Source organism: Ambystoma mexicanum, chromosome 12 (assembly GCF_040938575.1).
Source record: "Ambystoma mexicanum isolate Mex_15411 chromosome 12, UKY_AmexF1_1, whole genome shotgun sequence".
NCBI classification, from domain to species: domain Eukaryota; kingdom Metazoa; phylum Chordata; class Amphibia; order Caudata; family Ambystomatidae; genus Ambystoma; species Ambystoma mexicanum.
This window is the reverse complement of record NC_090936.1, coordinates 929124269-929151440: the sequence shown is the minus strand read 5'-3', so window position 1 is coordinate 929151440 and position 27172 is coordinate 929124269. Positions and strand designations below refer to the sequence as shown.

General features: G+C 47.5%; 1 protein-coding gene across 1 annotated transcript in view; it reads right to left on the bottom strand.

Moving 5' to 3' along the window:
- The window catches only part of CFAP54 (cilia and flagella associated protein 54), a 3669934-nt gene that overhangs the window by 1002012 nt on the left and 2640750 nt on the right, over positions 1-27172 (bottom strand). Inside the window, exon 40 of the mRNA XM_069629416.1 lies at positions 1486-1594. Within this exon, the coding sequence (XP_069485517.1) occupies positions 1486-1594 (109 nt within the window). The remainder of the gene's footprint in view (positions 1-1485; positions 1595-27172) is intronic.

Below are 27172 nucleotides of genomic sequence, written 5' to 3'. Positions count from 1 at the left end.
CAGGGGCTTTTTTGGTGATTTCAGTATGTGGCCAATCAATGGCTTGTAACTTTTTTGTTACATGAGATATCTCGGCCAAATTTGGCTCCTTTTTTTCCCACATGTAGGCGGTCGTAACGCCACCCAGGAATACTAGGTTGCTGTAGGGGGGTGAGAGAAAATAAGCAAAAAGGGCGAAAATGTTGGGTTTTTTTAAAAAATGACAATAAAATGATGTACAAAGAAGCCTGTGGTTTTTTCCTTGTAAGAGCTAGGAACAAATGGTTTGCTGTGCTGAATTCCCCAATTTCCTGGCTTTCAAGAAAAAGGTTGAGTGGAAACGAAATAAAAATATTTTGATGTGGTTATCAACTGTTTTGTGAGAGGTAGGCGATTTTGGCCATTTTTGCCAATTGGACATGTAAAGACGGAATGGAAGAAAAGGGTAGGAAAGCCGAATTAGAGGACAGAAAGGCAATGCATTTCCCAAAAGAGGACACCCGTGGGAATCCACAGAGGTCTTCCTTGCGCAAATTGCCCCAGTTTTTATTAGCCACAATCCCCGACTAAGTGTGATATTTGGTGGGGAAAAAACACAATGTTTACTTTGTCTGGGGTTCTGGGTAATAAATTCTGGGCCGCTTCGCGCAAATCAGACCTCTATACATTCCCACGGGTGTCCTCTTTTGGGAAACGCATGGGGTTTCCTGTTTTCCTTGCTGGCTTCGACACCCTAGGCCCAAATCTGCAGGTTGCCCACATGAACAAATTGTGCTGTGGCGAAAGGCTTGGGGTTACCAGTGGGTTACCCTTTTCCTTTTGCGCCCCCAGTAGGTGCACCCACACATGTGAGGTAACTTTTTCGTCGGGACAGCTGTGGGAACGCAAGAAGGTATGACATCTGTTGTTGGCGACGTGTTTCGGTGCGTGGACACAGGGAAATGTCTCTGAAATTGGCTGGAAATGAAGACAATTCTCAGACATTTCGCTCTGGCCACCCACCGAAACACACCGCCAACAACACATGGCCTACCTCAGCCAGGCTGTGTTATCTATCCTAAAAACAAAGTACATTTTTGTTACACCTAGGGCATCTGTTACATTTGTACTCAGGTGCACACAGGTCCACTCTGCATCATTTTCATCATTGATGCATTCTGCAGTACACATTGAGTAAACAATCCCTGCCGTTTACACATGGCAGGTAGCGTTTACAATGGATTCTGCTGGAATCCACAGTATGTATGCTGGCATGAATGCTGTCACATTTATATGGCAGACAGGAAAGTAGAGGTTGAATCGTAAATTACGATCCGTGCCCCATCTCTGCCATACAAATGCATTTTATAGAGTAATGTAAAATGTTATGAGAAAATGCTTTATGCATTGATTTTACACATTATTTTTACATTAGCCCTGATTAAACACAATCATTGGAGTGTATTTTTGATGAAGCAACTGCAAAGGAATTTGTTGGCATGCAATTAAATGTATGAGTTTTCTTACCTGAATAAATATCGTGCCCTTCTGGATCTATATGGCCTCCAGGATTAATCACGTCTTTGGATTTGGTAGCAACACGCAGCTGCTTTCCAATAAAGTTTCTGCTATGAATCTAAAAAACATGAGGGACAGTCATATGAAGACAGGAATTCTTGTGTGACCGCGCTTAGTTTTCAGTTTAGCAAGATAAGAAGAATTTCAAGTATGTTACAGTTTGTAGCTTCACTTTACATAAAATGTACAAGTAACTTGTGATGGTAACTGTTTTAATACTAGCACTTTTGCATTGCATGAAGAAAAATACCTTGGAAAACTCTAGCACAATGACAGCTACATTTGGGGGCGGATGCTGAGAAAAATTCAGGAAAAGGCTTTTCCTGTTTTATCTCTTGCATCTGCCAAATCTCATGCCATGGCACATCATGCAGGATCCCCTTGATGAAGGACGTACATGGGTTCCAGCACAATGCAATAACTCCTCATGCCAGCTGGTATAGTTCTGATGCTGGAGTAGAGGCATTAATTCAACTGATTTTCTTAGTATTGAGAAAATGTTTTTGAAAAAGTTACTTTTGCTGCCTAAAAGTGCTCCGACTTCCTTGGTGTTATTGCTTCTTGGTGTTTTCCCTATAGCCAAACAGACTGCCCTCAAACCAGTGCTCTATTGGGTCAGGCTATGATACGCCCGAGTTTGTCAACATACCGGGAGGCTGTGAAGAATGTTCTACTTTTGGAGGGGGCAAAGAGTTGTGGTTGGGTGGAACATGTTAAGCATCTATTGTATATGTGGGATGAGATAGCGCTCTGGGATAACCCACTGAGCTGCAAAAACTCTGTAAAAGTTGAGTTTAAAGCAAAGGTAAGGAGGAAAGCCATGGAAAAGCTGGAAGTGCAATAGGCCTCATTGCAGAATGCTCTGGAGTTTCCGCGTAGAAAAACGATGGGAAACTTGCTGAGCCCTCTTGGATGAAATCCTTTCCCCTTATGAGCGTTCTTTGAATATACGAATGAGGCTGGGGACATTGCCTATAGCATGGTACATACGCTCATGATCATCTTTGAGATCTGGTCTATGCCCATTGTGTGCTCTTGCCAATGAAACATTAATACATTATATGCTAATTTGTCCTGCCACTTTGAATTTAAGGAGAGCGTATTTGAAACCATTATTTGTTGTGCTTTTCCTGTTTTATCCTACTGTTTAATATATGCTTTCTTTACCTTATTCCTTTTTTTAATTTTTTTTAAATTGTTTTACAACATAACAATAAAACGTCCACCCCCCACCTCCCCGTACCATCACCAGAACTCTGGCATTTCCCAGTCTTACTTGCATCCTCCCTCGGGAGGGCATCATTGTAAGTCTAGAAGTTTCAGTCTTTGTGGGCACCATTGAGTCCTGAAGTCTCCTTTCAAAAAAGTCAGGGTCTCGTCCCACTCTGCAGCAAACTTTGCCAAGTTATTGTTCACATTGTGTGTGGCCGATTCCAGGGCCACTATTTCCCATATCTTTCTCAACCATTCTCGTTCTGTTGGTATCAAAGGCCCCTTCCACTGTTCAGCAATGAGCGCCATCGCTGCTAACGTAAGTACTACCCTTGCCTTTTCACGTCCCATCACCTTCCCCTCCACGTAGGCCTCTTGCGTGCCTGTTAGAATGAACCCCTCCAAATGCCTGCTCCTGTGCCTGTTTGACCTCCCACCAGAAGGGCTTGATACTGGGGCATTACCACCAAACGTGTCCTGCCGCCCCCTCTCCCCCACACTCTCCAACATTCCTTGGACACTCCTGGGTAGATAGCATGCAGACATGCAGGGGTGTAGTGCCATCTGTATATGTACTTGTACAAGGCTTCTTGAACTTGTCCAGCCCTTGCCATCTAAGGTATTCTTCGCCATAGTCTCTCCCAGTCCCTCCCTTTCCATACCCCTACCCAGTATTTGGTCCCACTGGGCCATATAAGCCCAGCTTTGCCTTGGTGTGGCTTTTTCCAGTAGCCTACACAAATCTGAGATCAACCCATTTGTCCCTTCCTGTGTCAGTAGGAATCTTTCGAATGGAGTGACTGGGCGGATGGCCGCGGCCCTGACCTGCGCATTCATCACCCAATGCCTGATCTGGAAAGATCCGTGTCTTTCCCCTTCCCCTAGTCCAAAATCCTGCTTGCATTCCTGGAATGTCTTTATTCTTTGTCCCTGGAACATATCTCTGATTTTCCTACAACCCCCTCTCTGCAAAAGGTCAAATGCCCCTTTTTCCATCCCACAGTGAATTCTTTATTGGTACATATCAGGGTAAACGGGGAGGGGAAGGTTGTGATCCCCCTCTTCTTTACCACCCCATCCCAGATGTCTGAGAGTCCCTTTGTTATGCTGCTTTGCTATAGATGTTGTGGTCTGTGATGGCGCGGTAGCCAGAGCACCTCCCCTAGGCCATGTTGGGCCACTGCCCTGTCCATCTGCACCCATTGTTTCCCTTCCACATCCGCAAACCATTCTCGAATCACCCTGAGCTGTGCTGCCTCATTATATAAGTGAAAGTCGGGTAGGGCTAGCCCCCCTCCCTCTTTGGTGCCGTCAAAAGGCGGCGATCTGTGCGTGGCCTCTTTCCTTCCCAGACAAAATCTTTCTTTATTGATGCTAGTTATCTAAAGAAACGTGGGGGGACCGCCAATTGGATAGCCTGAAACAGATACAGTAGGCGGGGAAGGATAACCATTTTAACGGCTACTATCCTACACAGCCAGGAGACTCTTAGATTCTTCCACTTCTGGAAATCCTTTTTTATTGCCCTGATCATGGGGGTATAATTGGAGTGGGGTTATTTTAACCCCTAAGTACTTAATCCCCGCCAGGCTCCACTTGAAGGGTGACCCCGCTTTTAGTCCCGCCGCCCCCTTATTGCTTATTGTTAGATTTAAGAGTTCTGATTTCGTCAATTTGACCGGTAGGCCTGATATATAAGAGTTCCATGCATGCCTCTATTGACTTCCCCGGGTTGGTTAGCACCAGGAGCATGTCATCGGCAAATGCCGCCACCTTATGCTGCCTGCCCCCAAATGGGATTCCCTGGATTTCCTCCACCTCGCGTATTGCCTGGAGTAGGGGTTCCAGATCGATTGCATAGAGGAGGGGGAAGAGTGGACATCCCTGTTTTGTCCCCTGACCCAGTCTTAATGTGCGTGACACTGATCCATTCACGCTCAGGCGTGTCAAGGGGTTTCTATAATTAGCTTGGACCATTTTAATGAAGTCTGCCCCTAACCCCATTCTCTCCATGACCCTAAACAGAAACGGCAACTCCACCCGGTCAAACGCCTTTTTTGCGTCGAGTGCGAGCAAGACCGCCAGAGTGGCCGTCTTCTGCGTTTTCTCCACCAAATGTGCCACCCGCCTAATATTGTCCATCGTCTGCCTACCCAGGACGAAACCCGTCTGGTCCTGGTGGATCAGTGACGGTAGGTGTCCTTCCAGGCGCTTTGCCAGTATCTTAGTGTACATTTTGGCATCTATATTGATGAGGGCAATGGGCCTGTAGGACCTAGAGTCCTCCGGGTCCTTCCCTGCTTTGTGGATCAGTGTGATCTTGGCCTCCTCCATTGTTGGCGTAATCTGGCCTTTTTCCTTAAATGTATTAAAGAGTCGTGTCAGGTGTGGGGGGTCAGGAAATTAGTGTATGTTTTATAAAATACAGCGGAATAGCCATCAGGGCCTGGAGCCTTATTCCGGGGTAATTCCGCAATCATACCCCCCACTTCCTCTTCTGTTATGGCCTGCCCCAATTGCTCCTTGGCCTCCCGCGATATCTTGGGAGCTTTATTGCCCCCAGGAAATCAATTTGTGGTTGGGCCAAAGGATTTTGGGTGGCGTACAGGGCTTCATAGTACCGAGCCAAGCACTCCTGAATGTCCGACGTTCGGGTGAGTCATGTTCCCCCCTCATTCTTGATAGCTGTGATTGTGTTCTGCGCTCTGGTTCCCCTGAGGAGGCGTGCCACGAGTGCGTCCGCCTTGTTGGCTTTTTCATATAATTTCTGTCTCACAAAGAGCACCACCCCTTCAGCTTTTTTAGTTCTTAGCACCCCCAGCTGCCCTACTGCTCCTCTGTATTCACTCAGTGTTTTCCTTGTGGGGGTCTCCCCTAATCTCTGATGCGCCTCTTTGACTTCTCCTTCTAGTTGGGTCTCCAGAGCCCTCTTTTGCTTGTTCATTCTTGACTTTTGGGCTATGAGTTCCCCCCTCAACTTGGCTTTGAATGAATCCCATTTTGTACCTTCACTTGTGTCAGTACTATTGTTGAATTCAAAGAAAGTGCTGATCTTGTACCCTATTTCCTGCCTGATCACCTGGTCCCCCAGCAATTCCACTGGGAACTTCCATTTTCAGACCCCTTGTCTCCGCTCCCCGAGACCCATCTTCATTTGGACCACTTTATGGTCAGCTATCACCAGAGGGCCCACCTCCACCCGCTCCACCCCGACCACTAGGCTCGCTGAGACCCAGATATAGTCTATCCTTGAATGGGTCCCGTGAACCACAGATAGAAATGTGTGCCCCTCCTGCTGAATTGCCCTCCCTATATCCCTCATCTCAGCTTCCATGAAACGCTCTCATAGCTGGGGGGATGCAACTGCCCCTCCCCTTGCGGGCCCTTGTATTGTCCCATCTCTGTGCTTATGCCATGCTAGATTTAGGTTCCCCCATAAGTATTACCTGTCCCCTCGCAAAGCCTTCTGCGATTCCCAAGAGGTCCCTTAGAAATTGTTCCTGGCCTGTATTTGGCGAGTACACTGATGCAATAGTGTATGGTGTTCTCGTGTATTCTCCGCTTACCACTACGTATCTCCTGCCCTTATCCCTGATGATATCCGATACTCTAAAGTCCATGTTGCTCCTAAAAGTCAGTGGCACCAACCCCCCCGTTTTCGTGAAGCCGGATGCGAAGAATATCTGGGAGAAGCCCCTGAGTCTGAGGCGCCCCTGATCTCAATTTCAGAAGGTGGGTTTCCTGCAGAGCGAGAACGTTCGGGCCCTGGGCCCGAGTAAACGTTTCTAACACTTTGTCTGCTTGAGGGGGTGTTAAGCCCCCTCTCATTGTGTGTCATCCACTTGAACTCAAATCCTTTTTTTGGTGCCCTACCTGCTCATTCCCATGTTCCTTGTTTGTGCCCTTCCTCCAGGAGTGTCTCCCCTTATCCTCTTTTCCTTGCCCTCTCCTCCCCTGTGCTGCCTGTTGATGCTCCTTCTCCCCTTTGTGCCCTCTGTCTTATTCTGTACCTCCTGCTTTTCTACCCTGCTCACTCTGGTTTCACCCTTCCCCCATCTCCCCCCCTTCTCCCTCCCCCAGTCCATCCCTTGAGCCAACTTTGGGATGTGCCTGGTTTCTCCCCGGAGGTACGCAAAGGTCCTCTGGGCTTCCCCCTTCTGTTCTTTGTCCAGCACTGTTTCCGGCAGAATTTTGATCCGGATGTTGATCCTACATAATCTATTCTCTAGATTCTCCAGCTGTGTTTCTAAGTTTTGCGTCGCGACGATAATACGTTCTATAGTTTCATAGTTAGCAGTGGTTTCTATATCTACCTCCAGGAGGCCTCTTTCGAGCAGGTCAGTTCTTTCACTTAGTTGCCCCATCTCTTGTCTGATTTCCCCGTTAGGAAAGCTTTCCATTTCATGTGTAATTTTCCCTCCAGTTGTGTACCCCCCAACCTTTTGCTGATGTTATACACCATACTCTGATTTTGCCAGGGGATCACAGCCTTCTGCTGCACTCCCCTGGGCTTTTCGCTCACTTTATTATGGGGAAACTGACATGTCCTTAAAGGCACTCAGTACTGGGAGACTTTGTATCCCTAAGTCCTTGTCAATGTTGCAACTTTTCTGCAACACGTTGCAAGTGCACAATATACCTTCCAGTATAGTGCACTTGAGTCTTCCTGTCATTTCTAAAGGCCCTATATACTCTCAAAGGATTTCTTTTTAGGAGAAGTGCAGGTTTGCCTTGGACAAGGCTGGTGGCAGCTTAACATTTCATGTATTTTTAACTCTTTCCTGCCAGGTAAACTGCATTTACCGTGTTTGGCACGAATAGGTGACTTGGCTCCAAAACGGCCATGCCACAAGGTTCTTTATCCTGTCCTTTGTCAATCTTGCCCCTTCACCGTTCCCAGGTCATTTGGGCATGCATTCTCCCGTGAAACGCCAAGCTTTTGCTGGCTTCTGCATGCCTTGTGTGTGTGCTTCCAGGATGTGGACTAGACTGTCTGGTTCCAATAGACATCCTGGGTGCCAGAGAGTCTGGTGTGCTGTGAATGCCTGGGACCACTGTGGTCCATGATTGGTCCAGGTATGGTATGCCTGTATGTGAGCAGATTTCCCATTGGGTCCTCTTTGTTTTTTGGCGTGAAAGAGATTTTGAATAAGAGAAGGCTCCAAACACCCGTACCATGTCGATCTCTGGAGTTCTCACTGAACGAAGGATAGGATCCAAGTATCCTGAAACTAAGAAGCCGAGTCGAGGAACCGCTGTTGACCCGCTGGAAGGTTTGGCACCCTGAGCCCGCTGTCGTCCTGCTGGACCCCTCTGCATCTGATCGTCCTAGAAGGTCTGCGAAGGCGCTTTGACCCTTTGGAATAGTGGGACCAACTATTCTCGCCACCTTCATCAAACCCTGCAAGTAAGCCTTCTCGGAAGTGTCCTTGGGCCAACCAGTGGGCTGACCAGCTTACGCAGGACCTTTGCTCTGTCACCACCGCCGTTTCGAGGAGGCCCTTGAAACCTGGTACATCGCAAGCGCTGTGTTCACGGCACTCTCATGCTGTATTTCGTACACTTGGCGTTCCCAGGTCTGGAGTAAAAAGAGAGTGCCCAAACTGGAGTACAAGCGGTTACCGTGTCACCCAGCCGTGGTGACGAACTTTGCAAGTGCATTGCAGCTGTGACCCTCTGTGCCCTGAAGCCTGCTATAGTGAAACTGGCCTGATCCATCCACCAGGAGTGGAAAAATTGCTGTTCGTGAATCAACGCTGTCAATTTGTTGCTGAAAGCCGCAGAGCCGCGAGATTGCCACATTTGAACCTGCAACCAAAGTAGACTTGACTGCCGAAGTTTGGTCCGGTGTGCGCCGGGGGTCGGTAAGTAATTGCAACCGTTACCAACGGCCCCTAGCGCAGTTCCTGCAGAGATTTCGGGCTAACGCGGATCAAACCTTTCCAAAGACAGTGGGTGTTACTGAGTGAGCTTGGACAACCTGATAGAAAAAAAGCACGGCAATCGATATTGAGTGCGGCACGACAACACAACTCAACAAGATGTGCTCCATACTATCAAATCTAAGGTATGATGTATGACCACATCAGTTAAAATAAGCACCTTGAGAGCAGCCAGATGGTGGCGAGTTCTCTTAAATCGTCCCGAAGAAATTCAAGTACAATACAGAGTTTCGTATAAACAACTGTGAATCTGCGAAGTATCCACTACATACAAAATAATTCCTCTGTTCTGAAGACGGCCTTAATCAACTAGACCAACAGCACTGTGAGGGTGAACTGTAGGAGTTTTCTTTGGCCGAAACATATGTCGACCAGATTCGAGGGAACTGCTATTAGCCTGTTCTTCCTCCTTCTGAACCTACTTGAAACATCACAAAGGAGTCCCTTTTTTCAAATGATAACATCAGGCACACCCGAAACAATATGGTATAGTGACATAGAGAGGCTGTACTGAAACATTATGGAAGAAGCAGCTGTCTCTACTAACAATAACGGTTGAATTAATTTGTGAAGGTGTAAATCGTCAATCGGAAGGCGATGATTAGCATCTTTGACTATATTCCCTTTTTCTGACTTTTAACTGCGGTTGGATTTTTCCTTTCCTTTTCTTTTCCTGTGGCACTCATTTGCCAACATCATGGTGCACTGACACCGTGTAGAGTGTAAGTGCCAATGCAGAGGTGTAGCAATTTGTGTTACTATGTCAATATGTATAGATCTTTTTGCAAAGTCTTTTAAATGTTAATATTGTAAAAGATGGATTAAATAAATGAATTTGTTAGCTCTCAATAATTAGAGTGGTGATCGATACAATTTGTGAATTTTCCCGATTGAGGTTGATCTGACCTGTTATAATTTAGGGAGGCAAAGAAGGGGTTGTTGAACTATCTGTCTTTTCTCGCCCTAGCGTAACCCTCAATTTTTACGCATGAGTGGTCCCTAAGGGCCCCTCTCCTTTCCACAGCTAGTGAGAACTAGCAAACTATTCCCAACTCTTGGAACCTGCTCTGCCCTCACGGGGAGACCCTCCATGTACAGTGGGAACCTATTCTGCATCACCTCACCCAACTCCCTGAGCTGCTACAGCCCCTACAAAAGACCCTGTTCGCCCATCTGCACTACAACGTTCACCAGCATTGCAAGTACATTTCAGCCCTAGGCTCCTCTCATTTTAGGGACTGGACTGCCTTTAAGTTAGGCTTGTAATTACTGTAAAACTGCCTAAAGACTCTTTGCACCACCTGCTTCCTATCCTTTTCTATTTTGTGGACCCATTTTGTGCATTAACCCTTTAGGCCCCTTGGTCTTGTATATATGTATTTTAGTAGGATTGTGTTGTTTTAAAAGTGTGACTGTAGATAACTATTGTGTTGAATCTCAAAGGCCTTGAATACATGTATTTGTATTATATATATATATATATATATATATATGTATATATACACCTGACTGGGAGTGATTTGCAAGTGTGCTTTACTCTGTGTGCTCATTGAGGTCTTTCAGTCACCCTCACCCCTGCTGAGACCTAGTCTTGACAGCCACCAATTCTACCTTGATTGGTCTGGCTTGTCCAGAAGGTTACCCTGTTCCAACAAACTAGGCTGGCCTTCTGAACCTCTTCCCACCAAGTCAGAGTTCAGAAATCCGTCTTAACACCCAGAGGGCCGCACTGAGGTCGGATCTCCTTTGCTGGAATTGTTCTTGAAACGCCTTTGCTAGCGTCTCCTTCAGGGCTTGCATTTCTCCTCGGAAGTCCTGCCTCATCATCTGTGCCATGTTTTCTTCTACTTCGTGGTCCTTCCATTCTTTCTGGTGATCATTACTCCCCTTGCTCTGTTCCCTAGCCTGCAGGGCAGGCCACAACGTGGGGAGGGTTCCCAGGGAATCACCCATTGTTGCTCGTCTTTGCCATTCTGCCCTCTGTCTTGGACGTCATTTATGTCTTGCTTGGCTCCCGCCTCCTCAAGCTCTTGAGATGTTCCCCCAAGGGTGCCGCTAGTTTGCCCTGATCTTCTCTTGCAGCTCGGTGATGGTTTCCTTTGTGGCTGGTTGCACTTTTCTTCTAGGGGGACCCCCCCTTTGTATGCCTCATTGCGCTGCCCATTGGTGAGTGCCCCCTCGTTCCTCCCGGGGTCCCCTGGTGCTTTTCTCGGTCTCTCTACTTCCCTGGGTCCTCCCCGGCCAAGTATCAGTTCTCCTGTATTTGCCCCTGTAGTTGGTTCTGGTGTTGCGCCTTTGCCCACTATATGCTCTGTAGCCTCGTCCTCTTCAGGGAGGTGTCTCACCAGGGCCCACCGCATCGTCGCTCTATGGGTTCCCGCTCTTGTAGTCACTGAAGTAGTGGGGGATTTAGTAATCCAATACTCGCCAGTGAGTTAGTGGGATTTCCATCCCCATTCACGATTGTCCTGCTGCAACGGGGCCTATGCAATGAATATTTCGGCATGGGATGGATGCTAGTCTCCAGCGGCCTGTAAGTGGGTTGTGCAGAGGCCAGCCTTCTGAGGGTCTTCTTTTTTTAAAATATTTTCTTTATTTGGTATTTAACACAACTGACAACCAGTGCCATCAAAAAATCACCCTTATTCCCCCCTCCATCCCTGGTACATTCCAGCAAGTAACTTCTTTCTGTTTTAGCAAGCTTTTTGTGTGAAAGCCCACTGAGCAGTGTATGATGGTGTCAGCGTACTAGGATTACAACTATATAATCGTGTCCCAAAAAAGTTCCACAGTTGGAATCTCAGGATTTCCATATTACTCGATACAGTGTCGCTTTAGGCTGTCCCGTCCTAGTGCACTTGCTGGTCGTGCTCATTGCGCCAGCTTGGAGGGTAACTGTACGTTGGTGAGCGCCATTCTGCAATTCTGCCCTACTGGTGTTGAAATTATGGTGTGAGTGATTCATTATCCCCATTGACCGATTGTCTGATCAAATAGAGCCTATATGCATTCCACATGTGCCTGTCTCCCCATTCGTTACCCATCATATTGCCCCACCTAGTTTCCAAATCATTACAATACAGAATATCTGCAGTCCATTGAGTGATCCTCAGGCACTGTTTCCCACCCCACATCATCGCCACCGTCCATTTAGCCAAAATCAAAAGGAGACCCATTCATTTCCTAGTGTATCTAAGTATCGATTTGGTATAGCCTAGTAGGGTCATCACCGGATCCAGTTAAATCTCCTGTCCTGTGATGGCACTAATCACCTCGAAGACTTGCTCCGAGAACTGCTTAATCCCACAATATTCCCACGCTGCATGAAGAAACCCTGCAAGGTCCTAACCGCATCTGATGCATCTCCCAGAGGCCTCCGGGAAGAATTCCTTCAGATGAGCAGGTGTGTAATAATATTGATGTAAGTATTTGAAATGGATCAGTTTGAATCCCATACTAATCGCCCCTTTCCTAATCATCTCACAGCAGTATCTCCATACTGCCACTGGTACTTCCCTCCCCAGTGTCCGCTCCCAAGCCTCCCGGGGGGAGGCGGCCGTCATGGGTTTAGAGGCTAGGGCCATGGTATACAATTTGGATGTCACCCTACGACCAAGACTCCCCGGTATCATTTTATCCAATGTGTTTGCGGTTTGAGGCTGCTTGGGAAAGGAGGGGAACAATTGTTGCAGAGTTACTCTCAGTCTATAGTATAGGAACATGTCTAGTGCAGATAATTCCCCCCCCCTCTCCTTTAGCAGATCCACCGTTATGAATGTCCCATTGGGAAACAACTCCCCAAAGTGTGTCGCCCCTAGTCTTTTCATCAGGGATACAAACCCTGCTTCACTAGAAAGAGGAACATCTGGGATGTTTGTGACCGGGAGTCCAGTTGAGTAGAGTTATTTCCCCTTTGGTCTTACGTTCCAAGCGAGCCCATGCCCTGCATGTCAGATCCACCATATTACGTACCATGTGCATTCAGCCTGGGGCGGTGAGGTTTAATGATCTCAGCAGCGCTGGTGCAGCGATCGATCTTTCCACTTCCACATGCATCTGGTCCCCTCTCGCCCCATAACAGTATAGGAGAAAGCCAGCCTGTGCCACATTATAGTACAATTCTAACTCCGGCAGTGCTAGGCCCCCCCCTCCCGCACAGGCACTGAGTTTATCCCAGGAGACCCTTGCTTGTTTGCCCGCCCAAATGAATTGTGTCACAGCTGATTTTAATTCTCGAAATTATCCTCTGAGCACTATTGTGGGTGCATTCAGGAAGATATAGAGAAATCTAGGAAGCAACGTCATCTTGATCACCAATATTCTACCATAGAGATTGAGGGGAAGAGAACTCCATCTAGCCATTGCGCTTTAGCCAGTTCCAGAACCTTTACATAGTTGCTGTGGTATACCACCCCGCTGTCCCTTGCTATGGTAATCCCTAAGTAGCGAGTGTGGACTAAATCTCACTGAAATCCCCATTTATCTTGGAAATGGCTCACTTTGTGAAAGGAAATCTGATCGACTTGCTGGTATTCACTTTAAGCCCTGATAGATCTCCATACTGCTGGACTTCTAGCATGATCGGGTCCAGATTAGTGCTGGGATCCCGTATGAAAAGCACCATATCATCTGCGTATAGTGATATCAGCACCCTATGGGTGTGTAGTTGTACTCCTCAGTGAATTTGCAACTCCCTTATTCATTCTGCCAGCGGCTCTCTCGCCAGGGCAAACAATAGGGGAGAAAGTGGGCAGTCCTGGCGCGTCCCTCGCTCGAGTGCCATAGACTGTCACCTGCCCATTTACTCTCACCTTAGCCACCGGATTATGATATTACAAGTATATTAGAGAGATGAACAACTCCCCCATGCCCAAACTAGCGTAGAACCGTAAACGGAAATGGCCATTCGAATGAGTCGAACGCCTTCGTGGCGTAGAGCAGAGCTGCTATTGTGGGGTCATCCCGCGGTAGTGCCGCCATCAGGCCAAACTCCTCCTGAGCCCATATGACATGGACCGTCCTGGGATAAAGCCTGCTTGGTCTGCCCTGGCTATTGTGGATATTAAAGACGACAGCCGGGTCACCAGAATTTTGGCTAATATTTTATTATCGAGATTAATGAGTGATATCGGGCGATAGGACAAGCAGTCATTACCTGGTTTATCTGCCTTCAGCAGCAGCACCACCACCACCTTCCTCAGAGAGTCCGGCAGCGGTCCCGCTACCACGGCCTGTTGGTATACCTGTAGCAGGTAGGGGGCTAGTTTATCGGCATAGTGTTTATAAAATTCAGCTGTGAACCCATCTGGTCCAGGGGATTTCCCAGATGGCAAAGCTCTTATTGCTCCTATGACTTCCTCTAATGACAATAGGTGGTTCAGCCATTCCCTTTGCTCCCATGTATACCAGTATAGCCCCACCTGATCTAGGTATGAATCTATGTCTGCTTGGGAGGCTTGCATCTGGGTAGAGTACAAGTGTTTATAGAATTTGTAAAACTCTTGGACTATCTTCAGGTCTTTGAATTGATTTACCCCATTTACATCAGCTATCGCCAAGATTCTACCCTCATGACCGCTCATCCTGGTCTCTCTGGCAAGTGACTGTCCTGGTGCCTGCCCCTCTCCGGACTGTCGAGGTGCCGTCCTGCTCCATAGGTACATTACCTCTCTCTGTGCCATGACATGAAATTCCTGCAGTCGCTGCATTATTTCTGCTTGCTCAGCGTTTAAGGGGGTGTGGGTGGGTGCTTGTAAAGCTTGAATGTCGTTTCCTTGTCAATCAGTTCTCTCCTGATCTGCCTTATAATCCCAGATTCTCTCGCTATGCATTCTCCTCTAATCACACATTTAAATCCATCCCACAGTGTCTCCACCGAGTCTACCGATCCTTCGTTGATCAATGGCTGTTGTCAACCCCTCTCTGAAAACCGTGTCTGTGAGTCCTTCACTCTTAAATCTCCAGGGGGATCTCTCCCTCCCACGCCGAGCTAGGTAAATGGACAGCAGGATAGGGGCATGATCCGACAGAGTGCAGGCCAATATGTCTACTCCTATGACTTGACTCAGGGTCATCTGGGACACCAGAAAGAAATACAACCTCGATACCGAACTGTGAGGAGCAGAGTGGTGCGTGTATTGGTGTGTCTCCGGGTGTCTTACCCTCCATACATCTTCAATTCCCGATACCAAGAGCATGCCCTGAAGTTTGCTAGATCCCTTGCCCCCTGGCCCCACACCGTACGGTCACAAGTCGGATCCAACACTGCATTCATTGAAGTCCCCATCCCAGATTATTTCTCCTTCGGGTATTCCCCCAGTTACTTTTCTATCCAATCCAGGAACTCTCTCATGTCCTGGTTTGGGCCGTAAAAGTTGACCAGAGTGTACAATTTTCCTTGGATAATCCCCTGCACCACTAGCGCCCTGTCTTCCTGATCTTTAATCTCCTTGATCTGTCGGAACCCCACAAGCTGTGTACAAGATTGCATACACCCCTTAAATATGAGGAGTATGAGGAGAAGTATCTCTGGCAGCCTGAGCCTTCCCGAACTTGGCTTCAACCCCTGCCGTTAAGTGAGCATCCTGTAGGAAAGCGATCCCCACCTGGTGGCGCCTCATGTATTGCGGGACCTTCCGGCACTTGGAAGGGCAGTTAAGCCCCCTCACGGTCAAGGTGATGAAGCTAAGTGTTGAGAGTTTGATTCAAAGTGTTCCCCTTCAGACAATCGAGCCATCCGAGGCACTAGTGCTACTATATACCATTGAGGGCACACTAACTGCTGCCCCTTGTTCAATTTCTTTGCTTCGCCTGTACCAGTATTTTCTCTGCCCCCTCCCCCGACAACACCAATCTGCCGGTGACAAATCATCCCCCACACCCACCCTCCCAACACACCCCAAATTTGATCCTCCACACCCCCCCCCACTGAATACCCCAACTCTTCAGCTCCCCGCTTTCCCCAAACATGTGCAAAACTGAAGCTTCCGCTTGAGTGGTAGCCGTGAGACCAACACTCCGTCACACCTCCGTAGATACGTGGTTACCTTGACCATCAGATTTAGATTTGTAGCGCAATTGGTGCCATATTACCATGGCGGGTTTGGCTCCCGTGGGTGTTATTTCAGTCATTGTTCTCTCGTATCCGAGGGGCTTTTGGCAGCATTTCAAGAAAAGCAGTGGCTTCCTCCGTAGTTTGGAAAAAGAGGGCCTGCCCCGCATGTTCAATCCGTAGTTTGGCCGGAAACATCATGGTGTACTTTATGCCCCTGTTCCGCAGCTGCTTCTTGATGTCAATGAATGACTTTCTAGACGCCTGTGCTTTATCCAAGAAATCCGGAAAGAACTTGATCATGTCTCCCTTGTATAAGACTGTTCCTTTTTACCTGGGCATTGCGGAGTGCCATATCCCTGTCGCGGCAGTTCAGCAGGTGTGCTATTAGCGAGCGAGGTGGTGCTCCCGGGATTGGCTTCCTCTCGCTCGGTATCCCCTGTGCTCTTTCAACAAAACACAGACCCGAGAACCCCTCGGGTCCCAGTGCCTCCGGCAGTATTCCCTCTACCAGGGCCTCCATATTCATCTGATCTGACGATTCCGAAAGTCCAACAATCATGATATTATTCCTCTTTGACCTAGATTCTAAATCCTCCTGCTTATCAGTGAGCTCTTTCAGCACCCACTTCACTCCCGACATCTCCCTGGAAACAGAGGCAGATTCGTCTTCCACTCTCGCCACTCTCCCCTCCGCCTCACCCATCCACTCGCCTTGCTTATCCAGGCAGACTTGCATGTGGTCCACCTTGCAGGTGAGAGAGTCCAGCTTCCCATCTAAGGATTGTATACTATTCTGTAATTGAGTGAACATTTCTTTAATGTCCTGGAATGCAACCGCCGGGTCATGAGATAGCACCTGAGGGCGTGCTTCGGGGCAGTCCTCCATTGTTCTGTTAGCTTTTGCCTGTGAGGCCTTGTCAAAGTGAAATTTTGTCTTTTGCTTGCCCCCTTTGCTGAATTTAGACATAGTGCTTGACCTGGGGTCTGTGTAGGTCTGGCTACCAGTGGTTGCAGGTGCGTGATTCCAGTTGTTCCTTTGCATGTGGTCTTCTGTTATCCACTGGGGGTGAGGTTGTGGCTCTTCCGGCACTGTCACGTCTGGGATCTTTTCCCTAGATAGACACTGTGTTGGGTAGATCAGTTCCAGCGGGTTGGTTCCACGAGTGGTTGGTGTCGTAGTTCTACCCTCACTATCTTCTGGTGATTTTTCCCAACCCGCCGGCCTCCTTGTGGGCTGTGGGATACAAGCTGATCAGATCAGTTGCCGCGGGTCAGCCCCGCACAGGATCACTCCGATGGTTGAGTTCTTGCACCCAATATGACTCTGAGTGGTCACTGATTTGGCTGGCCTATGCCGCTTCGTCCTCAGAGGAGTGTTGCACGTGTTCTTGTGCCCATCACTGTGCCCCTCTTAGTCTGGTATGTCTCTGTACTGCTTCGCCTCTCCCAGCCTTCTCTGTCTCAGGGGTGACCCGCAAATTATTCGGGGGTTATCGAGTGCTATGCCTAGGAATTGGTGTTGGCGCCAGCACCTCTTGTCTTTGCCTGCTGGCGGCTCTTGACCCCTGCCTCTGTTCCGCCTCCCCTGCGCGGCCAACCTCTGGAGCAGGTTCTATGGGGTGGCACCCCAGTCTTTACAGAAGGGCGGAACAGATTGTCCATAGCGCCTCTTCCCCCCTCCTTGCAGCGACTTACACCTTAGGTGTCTGCCCTATCCTGGGTCGTTGTTGGGCTCCAGGTGGTCTGTATGGGCGCCCCTCCTGGTGGACTTACTTGGTATTCTGTGTGTCCCCCACAGTGTCGGTTGCTGGAGGGTCCCTACACCCGCCTGCTTCATTTGTGTAGTCAGGCCCAGATGCACCACGCCACATGCGCTTTGTCCCTTAATGTAGCACTGGTTAGAGCTGAAGTGGTAGTGGCGTAGCTTGTTTTGTGGGTGTTAGTGCTGGTCGATCCTCGTTGGGCCTGTCAAGAAGGGGGGTATCTAGTCACCCGCCGCCCACACTGGGGTTTGCTGCTCGTCTTGTGCTCTGCGGGCCTCTCGATCAACGTCCCGCCAGGTGCCGCCTCTGCATGCTGTTCCTCTTAGCCACTCCTGCTGGCTGCGGGCTTTGGCCGGGGTTCGCTCACCCCTCTGTGGCGCTGCCAGGGTTTGGGAGGGGGGTTCACCAGGCAGGTACTGGCACAATCCATAGGATTTCTGAGTTGAAGGATCTAGCAGCCGCCCCCAGCTAACACGCGCAGACACAATCTCCAACTGCTTGGGGTGTCTGCCGCCCCTCAGGCGCTTCGGATGTTGCGAGAGAGGCAACAGTGCTCAGGGTCTTGCTTTCGGGCTTTGGCTCCTCCCGATAAACCAGCGGGGTTCTATGCCAAGGCAGGGTAAGGTTGTGGCGCACAATCGAGGCAGCTCCTCCCCCACCTCGCATCTTCCACGGGGTGTCCGCCGGCCTCTGTGCCACTGCCAATGAGAGGGTTTCCCTGCTCCGATTTCTGTCGGGGTCGCTCCCCTCCAATGCGGCAGCTGTTCTCCTCACAGTACTGCTTCGCAGAGGCAGATTTCGACAAGGAAACTACCGGATTAAGGACAAGATATTTTCAGGTCTAGTGGAGCTTTACGGGCCCTCGGCCATCTTGCCTCCTCTGTGCCTTCCATGGGTTCCCGGTCTGGCTCCTCCTCCGGCTCCCTCTCTGCTCCATGTGCACCTTCACGATGTGCCCTCCTGTTCTTGTGTGGCCGGTAGTGCGCAGTTCTCCGGCGTCAGCTCCCCCGCTCGCTCGGCCTCGCTGGATCCTCGTAGGTGTTTACCCGCTCCCCCAGCTGGGGGCGGGGTCCGAGGCGCACTGCATTCCGCCTTCCGTGGCCGGCTGATCTTATCGCCCTGGTGCCTCTCCAGCATCACACCTTCCCTTCTCTGGGTCCTCCAAGGAGGGCGATCCGTCTCCCTGCTGGCGGCTCCTCCTCCGTGCTGAGGTCCCCCAAATGGACGCTGTGCCGCTCTGTATATTCCTGTGGCAAGCTCCTTCTTCCCGCCACCCGTCTCCCCACGGTCCCAGTGGTTTTCCCAGATGTCTCCAAGTTAGCCCTGGCTTCTATCTGTCCTTGGGAGACTCCATGACAGCCCTCGACTTCCGCCTGTGGGGGCTAGTGGATCCACGACTTATCAGTTTAGGAGCCCGGGAGCAGCCGTCGACATGTCTACCTCGTGTCGGGGGCCATCTTGGAATTACCTTATTCCTTTTTAACATATGTATATCATATGCATATCTAATTTATTGTGTTTTTTCTTGTATAACTGTTTATATCCATGCTAAAGGTTTTTTTTTCTGAATACAGATTTTATAATAATAATGATAAACTGATTTTCTCGATGTTTGCTGCACCAGGAATAAGGTGCAGTCAATTGATATCAACAGAGAAATAAGCTACCATGTTTGCCAAGGCGGCCACCATTGTAGATCTCTGGGGTGACTGTGCCTGCACATAAGAGTTCACGTAGGTTTCACTGCCTGTATGCGGTAAAAGACGAATGAAACCCCAAAGAATCCTCAGTACTTGTGTATTTCGAAGCAGGCATGCATTGAAACCTTGATCTCATCATCATCATCACCCACTTTATTTTCAGCTATGGTCCATAAAAGTACAGAGGTATAGCATTTATACATTATAATAATAACATATTTCACTTTAGAGTTTTGCAGAAATATTTCATCCTATAAAATGCCAATGTGCAAATTAAAATCATAGCTATGAACAGTCTTTGTCAATATCTAAAATATCTTTTAAAAACATTATGGTTATAAGTATTCCATGAATCCATCAAACATATGTATTAAAACCTTAAAAACAGGTGAAAAGTTCAATCAACCAATCCATTTAATGTTTGATTTAAAGGAGCACTTTACTGTGGTAGATACCGGGTTACATTACCCGTATGTATTTTAAGAATGATATGCATTCGTCTGGCAGGATTGCATAGCTAGGGCAGATAGAATATTAAAAACATAGCCAGCTTATTCTACCTCTGCTTTATCGGGTGATGTAGTGCCTTGTTTGCTCCTTTGCGGGCAAGCTCTTTGCATAAACCTTGCCACTGAAAGGACAATTAATGTATCGCTAGTTGGTTTGGACAGTGTTAAAGCATCAGTTAGGTGTCTGTTGCTATGATGTTTAAAAATGACCTTCAAATAGAGAGCCCTCAGGTGGCTGTAGGACAGACATAGGAATAACAAATGCAACACAGTTTCCCTACTGCTCGTGCAAGCGGGGCATCGGTCCGAGGACGACCAATGGACATGTGCCATGTGTGTTTAATGTGCCTGTGGTCAAGATGCCTAGCCTGCGTCTCGGGTATAAAAAGCGTGCGTAGGGTGGTGTAATTAAGTCATGTTGATTTTCTTAGACAAACTGTCCATCCTTGGTCACTAGAACAAAAGAAAATACATTTCTTGACTTCAACAGCGCATTCTATGCTTCTTGTACTACCGCTTTAGAGGTACTGTTGATCATATCAGAGTGGGACCGATAGATCCAGGGATATCAGTACAGTGTTGATTTGTTTGAACCATGGCAACCGTAAGCCTCCGTCTGGTGCCAAAAGGTCCATCACCACCTCTCTGCACTTCTCCAAACGTGAAGAAGTCCAAAGGCGAACCCAGAACAATATGGAGCGGAGGGATATTGCATCAGAGTTGTGCTTCTGATCAAGTTTTTTTTTGTTGAAAATTGGTTTTATTGTTTTTCAAACCTAGAGAATGCAGTTTTCATTACAAAGAATACAGAATAACTCAACTGCTTTACAGTTGCACATACTTACGACTAACCACAACTTAACCCCTGCCCCCCTCCCTCCACCCAGCAGCCCTTGAGGAGACAGCTGGTCTAAAGTAAATTTTACAGTCCGGCGAAGGAGTTCATAGGCAAAAGAATTTTTTTAGAAAAGTGGCACTTGCATAAGACATTTCAGAATTAACATTAGAGTAGTAGGCAGATCATTGCAATGACGCTTTAGCTGTATCGTGTTGCACACTCAACTTGGAACTCGGACCATTCATTGTCAATGGAAGTGCAATCACCATGAATGGCTGTTGTTAGCTTGCCAATATTGAAGATATTACGGGAGACGTTGATCCACTCAGCTTTAGTTGGTAGACTAGTTCTTTTCCACACAGTTGTAAGGCAGGCCCTTGCAGCAAGCAAGAGCCCATGTGTCATTATGGGCAATTTGATTGTTTGTTCTTCTGTTTTGACCAAACTAAATAGGATCAAGAGTGGGTGCTTCTCCCTTTCCTCTCCTTCAAGCTCTTTTATCCAACTGAGCACTTCGTCCCAATATGCCTGGACCGCCCTACATCCCCACCACATGTGCCAGTAGTCCGCTTTCTGGCCACAGCCCCGCCAGCAGAAAGGACTCACATCCGGATACATCCTGGCTAGGATGGCTAGTGGGTCATACTGCCACCTATACAAAAGCTTAATCCCATGCAATTTGTACTGACAAGAGATAGAGGTTTTCGAGGTCCTTCTACACATCTTGAGCCATGTTTAAGGGGTGAGATCTCTCCCAAGGTCTTTTTCCCATTTATGTTTCAAAGTGATTGAGGGGGTTGTGTTGACTCCAACTAGTGCTGGCTACATTGCACTGATGAGTCCCTTGGAGCCTATGTATGTGTCTAGAATTTTTTCGAACAAGGTGAGGTCTCTCTGTAGCGCCTCCTTCCAGACCTCCCGGGTCATAACACCTTTTAGTTTTAGGTATTGGAAAACTGAGAGCTGACCTATGCCGAGAGCTTCCTCCAGCTCTTGGATAGTGATGAAAGCGTTATTCCTCCGTAATTGGCCTGCCCTTTCAAGCCCTGCCTCGTACCATGATTCAAAACTGCCTGGATCAGGAATGTCATCCCGAATGCCCGGGGCCCATAGATGCGCCAGGTGGGAGGGCCATGTTGTGACTCCTTTCATTCCTTTGTTTGGTTTCCATATGGCCCATATGGTCCCGAAGATGGTTCTGATCAAGTCTTATATGTAAAGCCATATTCGAGCATCTTTGAGGGAGGTTTGTAATTTTCTTTAAGAACTTGTTTTCTATTACCTGTAACATAATAGACTTAGTAAATCCCAAAAGTTCGGCCCCATTGCCTGCGTATTTTAAATTTGTAATACCGGGGAGAGACCTCCATTCGCATGTTTAAGAGCAAATTTGAGGACTGCGTTGCTGGCTCTTTCCAAGCTGAGTAGTGACTTGTCGGTTTGATTCCTTTACTCATGAACCTACAGCCGAGATAATTGAACGTATCAACTTGCTAAACTTTTTGTCCCTCAATGGACCATACATTTGATCTTATCCAAGCTGTTTCGTGGAATACTGACACTTGCCTATGCAATCCAGATGGAGTGAGTGAAATCAAGATTGCATCATCTGAAAAGAGTAAGGGCTCATTCCAACTTTGCTGGTGCAGTAATAATGTGCCAGCAATTCCGTTTACCGGCACGTTACTGCACCGGCAAAGGACATGTTTGCCAGCGAGGTGGCCGGAATAACCTCCAGCTAAAAGCTGGTGATCATTCCTCCACCTTACTGGAAAAAAAATAGCCAGTATTACTGGCACCAGTATTACCGGTAATACGAGCCATCCCCCCATGGAGTCTTATAAAACTCCATGCAATGGGGATTTACCACCGTTACCAACATTCGGAATATAGTGGATATTCCACCGGACCGGGTGCCGGTAACAGCAGTACCGTTTGCCAGTATCCTGGCAGCAATACTGCCAGGATACCGACAAACTCGTAATGACCTCCTAAGACTGTGATTTTGTCTTGCCCCAACCTTCGGTGAATCCATCGTAAGGACTCCAGCCTATCGAATAATCCATTGATGTAAATTGAAAACAAGGTGGGCGTCAGGACGCAGCCATGTCTCGCGTCTCTTCGGACTTTGATAGTGGCAGTGATATCACCCTCTAAATTACACTGGCTTCATTATTGCTCTATTGGCTCATGATGGCTCACAGCAGATGCCATGGGGTGGCTAGATCTTCTAACCCATACTAAAGTTTATGGCTTAGAACCTGTGAGGGGTCAGAAATGTGAGGTGCAAAACTTTGTAAAGAGTTGTTAACTTCTGCCATTTTATTAAATAAAACAGGTTAAATAAATGCCACACTATTCCTACCCTAATGTGGATTTCCCTGCCTATAGTAAACTAAAAGGGAACACCCTAACCTAGGGATCTCTAACCCTCACACTTATACAACAATCAAAACATTAAGGTATAATATGGCACCTCAACTCCACAGATGTATACAACATATAAACCTGGTTCACAGTATAATCAATTTCTCTTGTCATGGACTGGGCCTACTCTCCTTCCCCAATCCAAACAAGGATTTTCTCCACAGTTCAAAGGAAAACCAGGGAAATCCAACTTTAACACACAGTTCTGTTTTTTTTCAATGAAGTAACTTGTCAAAGTCAATCGCTCTCACTCCTCCTGGAATGGGAACTTCTTCACATCTTTGGCAACAAATGGTTTTGTCGGAATGGTCTGCTTCAAGAATGACTGCAGACAGAATTGCAACTTTTCCTCATCTTTCACAATTCTTCCCCAAATGTCCCAACTTAATATGTTGCTTTCCAATAGTACCACTCTTCAGCACTTGCTTATTCTACTACCTGGCCTAACCTTTCACCAGGTTTCTTCTGGGTAATCACCTCTTGCCCTACAGGTCTACCCGCCAACCTGTCTTCCAAAACAGATAAGTGCTTCAATGGTAACGTTTACAGTAGAATAACAACTTCAATGGCCTTCTTTAGCATAACATGTTCACAGCTTTCAGGGAATAGAACATTCACATTGATCCTTGTCAGGACCTCTTCATAAACGATGCTCATCTCCCTCTGGATAACCACCTCCAGAAAGGCAGCCTGTTTGCCACCCTTCTTTCCCTTTGCATCAATACCGAAAATAATGTTCAGGATCAAGTCTTTTCCTGCTTCTGTTTTGGCTGTAGCAATGTGAATCTACATCAACCACAATGATACGTTTCTGTAACAGTTCAATACTCGGGATGCTTATTAGCTTGTTTTTGTACGTTAACAACAGTTCAGCATTTGTAATGTTGCTTATTCCGCCTTTCACTCGCTCGCTCGCTCGCATGTGATTCGCCTGCGCTGAACACACGGCCTGAACCAGAGCGCCCCAGAGTCACTTGCGTGGCTTAGACTCACCGGGTAAGTCACTTCCAGGTGCTCCTCTCGGCGTTCGCAGGACTGCTACAACCATGGCTTCACCCGACAAGGCGCACCTTTTTTCTTTAGTCGCCGCTGCCACCGCCACGTTGATTTGGAGTCGCTCTGACTGGCGAGAGTCTCTGGTGCAATCTTGCCACCTGAGACCCCTCAACTGCTCACACTATGCTTGCTTCCCGCTGTGAAAGCTCTGCACGATGTAGTCTTTCTGGGTAAGCGTTTCTGCCAATCTTCCAATCGCCTCGTCCTCTGTAGTTTAGGATGATGGAGGCACAGACCCTCTCAGGACTCGCAACAGTATCTGCGTCTTCCCGCTCCTCCACTCGTGTCTCCCTGAACATACCCAGCCTGCGCTTCTTCTGCTTCTCCTCATGCTTCTGCTTCTTCTCTACTACCCGCACCTGAGGTAGCTTTTTATGTCTCCCAGTCTCACTCAGGTCTAGGTCATCCTTGTTAATTAGCTGACCACTACCACATCTTAGTTCCTCTGTATTCCTCTTCCTCGTCCCAGTATCGAGGGAATTATAGGACTTGAAGTCCTGAATTAAAGTGTTTGTTTTATTACCTTTTTCTGCAAGTTTGATTTTCACTTTCTACAACATTTAAAAAAGGGATATTATAAGAGCCAGTCATAAGGCAGATTTGGGAAGAGGAATATGTTTTTTTGCCTTTAAGACTTCCATGGTTATATAACTTCCTCTTATTACGCTTTTTGGAACTTGGGGAATTTATAACTGCATGCATCTCTTGGAGTTATAACTACATGTTTGTTACTTTTACCACTACAATGTTCATGGCTGAAATTGTTCCTGGATTTGTTGCATGTCCTCTTGAAAAGAGGTTAAATACTATGTCTCATCCCATAAGTATCACTCACTCTCCTGACACTTTTCTCCTCCCGGGTGATCCTTACGCAGTACACCACCCCCAAGCTCAGGATCAGGAAGCGTCCCCCTTTCCCTGGCTACCCAGGAGGATACTTTAGGTAGGGTTTCAGAGAGGGATCCATAGGATTCATCACATACCCCATTGAATGCTGCTTTTCAAGTCAACATAAACCAAGTAGAGGTTAATTTTCCTCGAATGAACATATTTCTGATGCAGTGTAAAGAGTCTAGCGCACCGATCAACCATGTTTAGACCTGGATGAAAACCAGCCTGTACGTTGCTAATCACCTTATTGGCTCCTACCCACTCAGTCAAAAGGAACATCAGGGCTTTGCATACATTTTACCCGTTGTATCCAGTAGGGAGATTGGCCTGTAATTGACTGAATTCTCGTGGCCCCCTTCTTGTATATCGGGACAATGGTTGCGCGAAAGCTTGCTGTATCACTGCCATATGCCTAGAAGAATCAGAATGGGCCGGAAAGTGCCCATCTAACAAAAGCACTACTGGCCAGGCATTCTCCTGGAGACATTACAACACCATCAGAATGAGATGCCTTGGGACATTGGAACCTACAGGCACTGGATTCACGCTTCACATACCTCTTGGGGTTCCCTTAATTCAGTTCCTTTTTTCTCTGCTTATGTGAGGTAGGCACATTAAATATTCCTCTATTGCGGCACAGACTGGTTCTGAGAACCATGACTGCCAACCCACTAAGTCAAGTGCTACTTGGAGGTGGCATATGGGTGATTCTCTTCAGCCCTTTGAATTCACCCAGTCCCCCTGGACTCATGGTAACAAAGGTATATGCGGCCAAGCCATTTTGGGATTGAGAAGTTTACTTTGCTGTCCCTACTCTGGCGGGTCGGAAGAAGGAGTCGGACATGTTAAGGATATTCTGACTTGCCTTTAATAAACCCATAAGAAGGCCTATCTTTCCCTTTTGCTAGAGGGGTTTCCTTTCCCATCTAAAGGAACTAAAAGGTGCTTGTCTGTCGTCAGGAACGCCAATTGAAAAATTGTCTTCTGTCCCCCTCTAATTCAACCTGACCTTAACACTAATATAACTAACTTAAACGAGGCCAGGAGAATGGATTATTTCCCCTTGTATTCTCTTATCTGCTGGTAGTCTCTTTATATCAATGCCTCTCTTTCTTGTGTTTGTTTCCAAACACAATCTTCTAGAATAGTCTCTAGATATCTCCTTGATTAATTCTTATAGCTCTTCCACAATATTCTTGGGTCTTGTACTCTCTTTAGTGATATGTCTGTGACAACTTTCCTTGTGATACTTTCTCACACTCTTGTCTGAACTAGTAGAACTAACAGCCTTTCTCAGTTTGGATGTGGATTGATAAAATGTAGAATCTCCCCTCTTCTAGGTTCTCTCTCTGTAACTATCTTGTTCACTTGACAGTCTCATCTCTTTGTTATTTCAGTATTTTATGTCATGCTGTCTCCACTCATCACCTTTAAACTCATGGGATAATTTCTCTTCTCTCACTGGTATTTGTTCTGAGTCTCAGGAGGATAGCTCAGGGGCAACGTACTCGTCTTGGAAGCAAGACGACACAGAACACCACAGGTTCAATCCCCTGGTCCGCCCTTAGAAACCTCTGGGTATTGAACGCATTATAAATTAAATATATCATATCAGTCTTTGTCTACTTCCCACAGAGGGTTATTTGTTATTCTCTGTATCTGCTTTGCACACTTCCAGTTAAACAATTTTATATTTAGTATTTCGTCGTTATTACTGGGGCAAGTTTCTGTATCTGTATAATATTGCCCAGGTGGCCTCCCTCTTCTCCCGTCTCCCAGTAACCTCTCTGTATGCAGGGGAATGTTGCGAGGCGTGGCATTCGCTTGGGTATTCTCTTTGGCATTTGCCTTCTTGTTACTCTGTTTTGCCGGTCTCCCGTTCTCGGATTCCCTTTTGGCATTTATGGATTCTGACAATAGGAAGCTGTTCATCTCCCATTTGCCTTCTCGTTCCTCGGTTTCACTAGTCTCCTGTTCCCAACTTCCCTTCTGTCATACTTGATTGCATCAGTCTCACATCGTTCTCAGCTTCCCTTGTTTCTGCTGCTGTATACTAGTGCTGGCGTTAGAAAGCCATTCCTGCTCCCTTCTCTGATGGTCTCTGCGTGTTCATTGGGCGTCCTGCCCACCACAATATGGACGGGGTCCTGCCACCACTTGGTACAGGATTCCTCTCTTCTGTTTTACAAATGCTTCCCTGTTGGATATGCCGGGGCTCTGGTAGATCAGACTGGCATTCTTTGC